Below are 3,850 nucleotides of genomic sequence, written 5' to 3'. Positions count from 1 at the left end.
ATTTCCTTTAACCCCCCCACCAAAGAACTTGGATCAAGAGTGGAAATGAAATGTATCTGAGAAAGGGGGGGGGGGGGGGGGGGTCTTCTGATTTGGTGGGGAGAAACCCAACACCTTCCCCTGCCTCCTCGTATTCTCATCATTCTTTTTTGCCCGGCTCTTAAATGTTAAGAAAAACCAAGAGGAAAAAATGAAATCAAAGCAAGCAGGGAAGGAGGAGAAAGCAAAGCTCCGACGAGCAGCCGCCGCCGGCTGCAAACAAAGGGCGCAGGAAAGTGTTTGCGGCCGGGTGTCACGTTACTAGCGCAGCGTCTCCTCTTTAAACCGGAGCAACCTGCACCCCCGCAGCCCCGCCCCCGCGCTGACGGGCAGGCGCCGCCGCCCAATGGCGGGGCGGGCGGCGCGGGCGTGGTGCGGCTCCGCCAATGGGCGGGCGGGGCGGGCGGGCGAGCCCCGCGGGGCGGGGCGACCAGGCGGGCGGCGGCTGTGAGCGCCTAGGCGGCTCGGGGCAGTGTTGCAGCGGCCGGGCTTTAAATAGGGGGCGGGCGCGGGCCGCGCTCAGAAGCGGCGGGCGCGAGCGCGGGCGGCGGCGATGTCCGACGTGCAGCTCCCGGTGGCCGCGGCGCTGGAGCCGCTGTGCGCCCCGCGGGCGCTGCCGCAGCCCGGCCGCAGCGGCGTGTGCAGGAACCTGTTCGGGCCCGTGGACCACGCGGAGCTGAGCCGCGAGCTGCGCGCCCGCCTGCGGGACATCCGCGACGACGCGCGGCGGCGCTGGGACTACGACTTCCAGAGCGACACGCCGCTGCGCGGGCCCGGCCGCCTGCGCTGGGAGGAGGTGGACGGCGCCGCCGTACCCTCCTTCTACCGGGACACCGTGCAGCTCGGCCGCCGCCGCTGGCCCCTGCTGCTGCTCCGCGCCCGGCCCGCCCCGGACCCCGCCGGCTCCCCGCTCGGCACGGCACCCGGCCCGGAAAGCACTGCCGCGGGGGGCCACGACCGGCTCCGCCCGGACAGCCCCGAGCCCGCCCCGGGCCCCCCGCCCCGCACCCACTCAGGGATTACAATCACCCCCGCGCCCGACGCCGGCAACGCCAACGCCGAGCTCACCAGGGTCTCGTCCTCCGGTGCAGCCCACATCAGAGGTGAGGTGCCCCTGCGTCCCCACCGCCTCCCTACTTTCCTTTTGGGGCTCCCCCTCTTTCTCCTTTCAGGCTCCCCGTTCCCCTTTTTCCAAGACCCCCCCCAGGCTCCCCCTATACCCCTGTCTCCACCACCCTACAACCCACTGCCAAGCACTCCTGTTCCCACAACCCTGCTATCCCCCCCTTCCAGGCTCCCCCTATTCCCCCGCTCTAGGACGCCCCTCCTAGCATCCCACTGCCCTTGCCCCCAGGCTGTGCGGCACCCTTGGTCCTGGTTTAAAGAGCTCCCTGCATCTCTTCTCCCTCTCCCCCTCCCCCACCGTTAAAAGGCCCTACACAGGTCCCCCAGGGCTTGCGAAGGAAACGCTTACACAGCACATTGCAAGCAGAGTGCTGGCGAAGTCAACAGACCTGCCCCAGCTGCAAACCTCGGTGGGGGGGGAGGAGAGGGTTTCTGGCCATGCCCCTCCACCCGTATGTTCATACCTGGGTTCGGGGGGGGGGGTGGCTCTAAGGCATCCAGATTGTGTTCTCCAATTACTAACCCCCCTCTGGGCTTGATCCCCAGATTTCTTTGTGAAGCGGAAAAGGCCAGCTGACTCCAAAGCAGCCTGCGAGCATCCCAGCGGCTGCCCGGCTTCGGTCTTGGACGTGCCCACTGAACAGACCCCGCGCAAGCGGCGGCGATGAAGCAGGTGAGTGAAGCTATTCCCTTGCCCAGCCAGCATTGCTTCTCCCAGCTTGGGAGGCATCTGCCTCTTTCTGCTTGGCGAGGGCTTTTCCTCCACCCCATAAACACTCAGATCCCAGGGAAATGAGGGCTAGAAGGGCCCCCACCAGGTCACCTAGTCTGGTCCCCTTTGCTTCAGGCAGCATCAGCCCTGCCTAACTAATCCCAAGCAAGTGCATGTCCCCCACCTGCTCTTGAAAACTTCCACGGATGGAAATTTCACAGCTTCTTCAAGCAGCTTGTTCCAGGACGGGGCCTCCCTCCTTGTCAGAAAACCCCTCCCAGTTTCCAAGCTGAATTTCCCCTGCTACAGCTTGAGGCAGTTGGCTCCTTAGATCTGTCCCCTTTGGCCATAGAGAAAAGTCCCATCTCCATTCTTTTAAACAGCCTGGGATGCCCCTACTACATGCTCCCCTTCCTTGGTATGGATGGGGGGAGGGAGGAGATGACTGCAGGCAGTGAAAATGTGTGCGCACAAAAAGGGGCGGGGGGGGGGAGCAAGGGGGCAGTGAAGGAGATCTGACTCCCTTTGCTCATGCTGGGCAGCTGGAGCCTTTGTAACCCCCCCCTTCCCCTTTCTCCCCACCTCTGGCAGGCGGAGCTGGTTTCACTGACTCATATGCAGGGGGTGGGGAGGTGGGGCAGGGTCTCCGCCTGCTCCTTTGTGGCCACTGCTGTCTGTGTGCACTCACCTCGCTGCCTCTTCTCTCCCTCCAGGACTTTTGCACTATGGCACCGAAGGGAGATTTTCTTCTTCTTTTTTTTTCCTTCTGCTTTTGTTTTGCTTCGCCTCTGAAAGGCACCAGGACCCTGCTGCCAGGGCGGGTGGGGGAGAAAAAAAGCAAAAGGGGCAACTCCAGGAGCAATCAAGATCCAGATCTGTGCTGCCAACATGCCCCCCACCCTCCACCCCCTCCAAAAGGAACTGCTTGTACTTCTTGTAGTGAGAGTGGCTCTGATTTTTTAATACCAGCCACGGACGGAGCAGTGTTAATTGACAACTGTGCAATGTATTAGGTTTTTTGTTGTTTTTTTAAATCTATAAATGTATTATGCCTAATGTGAGTACACTGGCCAGAAGTGTAAAGCTTTAAAAGTCATTTATATGAAATGTTTAATCTCTGCTGATCTCTCAGTGTGCAAAAAGAAAAGGAAAAAAGGACAAAAAAGTGTATATTTGTACAAAAATCTTTTTTAAGAGTTATACTAACTTATATTTTCTATTTATGTCAGAAGTGTGGATAACTTTTTTTTTTTTTGGTTGACATCCAATAGTCTTGTTTTTTTTTTTCTTTTGGTTAAGCCAAAGGGCACTATATTTGCTTTTGTTATTTACAAAAATGTAAATTTATTTTTATAGTGGAGGGGGGAGGGGGCAAGTGGGGGGTTGCATTTGCAAAATGTAGCTATGAATTGAGGTTCTGTTTTAGTTTTTACTTGAAGACAAATCTGTTTCAATGGTTCTTGAGCCGGTCTGTACCACTGCCATTGCAAATCATGCCACAACGTTCAAAATAAAAAAAAAAAATCCAGAAAAAAACCCCACTATTGTCATTGTGTGTATTAAGCAAACACCACCTAGAACAAAGGGATGGGAAATGCCATAGCTAGGTGCCTTCAAGCACTAGAATCTCTCTGCAGACATTCTGTTCCCCTCCCAAGTAGAAAATGATCTAATATTATATCTTAGGGCTGGAACTGGGATTGCTTCACCTCCAAAGAAGCACTGTGCCAGCTCCACCACTCTACTCCACTCCATTCCCACACGTGCGCACACATGCCCCCTGCCCCTCCATTGCCACATGTGTGCACCCACCCACCATTCTATTGCTACACATGTGCACCCCTCCTCACCACTCCACCTCCTCCCCCACACACACAGTCTTCAGAGGTGTAAAAAAAGGCAGATGCCCAGCAGGGTTATGATTAAAATGAGTAATCTAAGAGGTCCCTGGAAAAATGACCAGTACACAGCTAC

The 3,850-nt window shown here is 57.1% G+C and overlaps 1 protein-coding gene across 1 annotated transcript; it reads left to right on the top strand.

Annotated features, from left to right (window-relative positions):
• Nucleotides 1–532: 532 nt before the first annotated feature.
• On the top strand, nucleotides 533–3,412 carry CDKN1C (cyclin dependent kinase inhibitor 1C). The gene is made up of 3 exons (XM_019477210.2): nucleotides 533–1,142; nucleotides 1,711–1,837; nucleotides 2,590–3,412. The coding sequence occupies exons 1-2, from the start codon at nucleotides 593–595 to the stop codon at nucleotides 1,830–1,832; spliced, it is 672 nt and encodes a 223-aa protein (XP_019332755.1). The 5' UTR covers nucleotides 533–592; the 3' UTR covers nucleotides 1,833–1,837; nucleotides 2,590–3,412.
• Nucleotides 3,413–3,850: the final 438 nt, after the last annotated feature.

This window comes from Alligator mississippiensis, chromosome 2, assembly GCF_030867095.1.
Source record: "Alligator mississippiensis isolate rAllMis1 chromosome 2, rAllMis1, whole genome shotgun sequence".
NCBI classification, from domain to species: Eukaryota; Metazoa; Chordata; order Crocodylia; family Alligatoridae; genus Alligator; species Alligator mississippiensis.
Note: the sequence above shows the minus strand (reverse complement) of the source record. Positions and strands in the feature narration are given on the sequence as shown.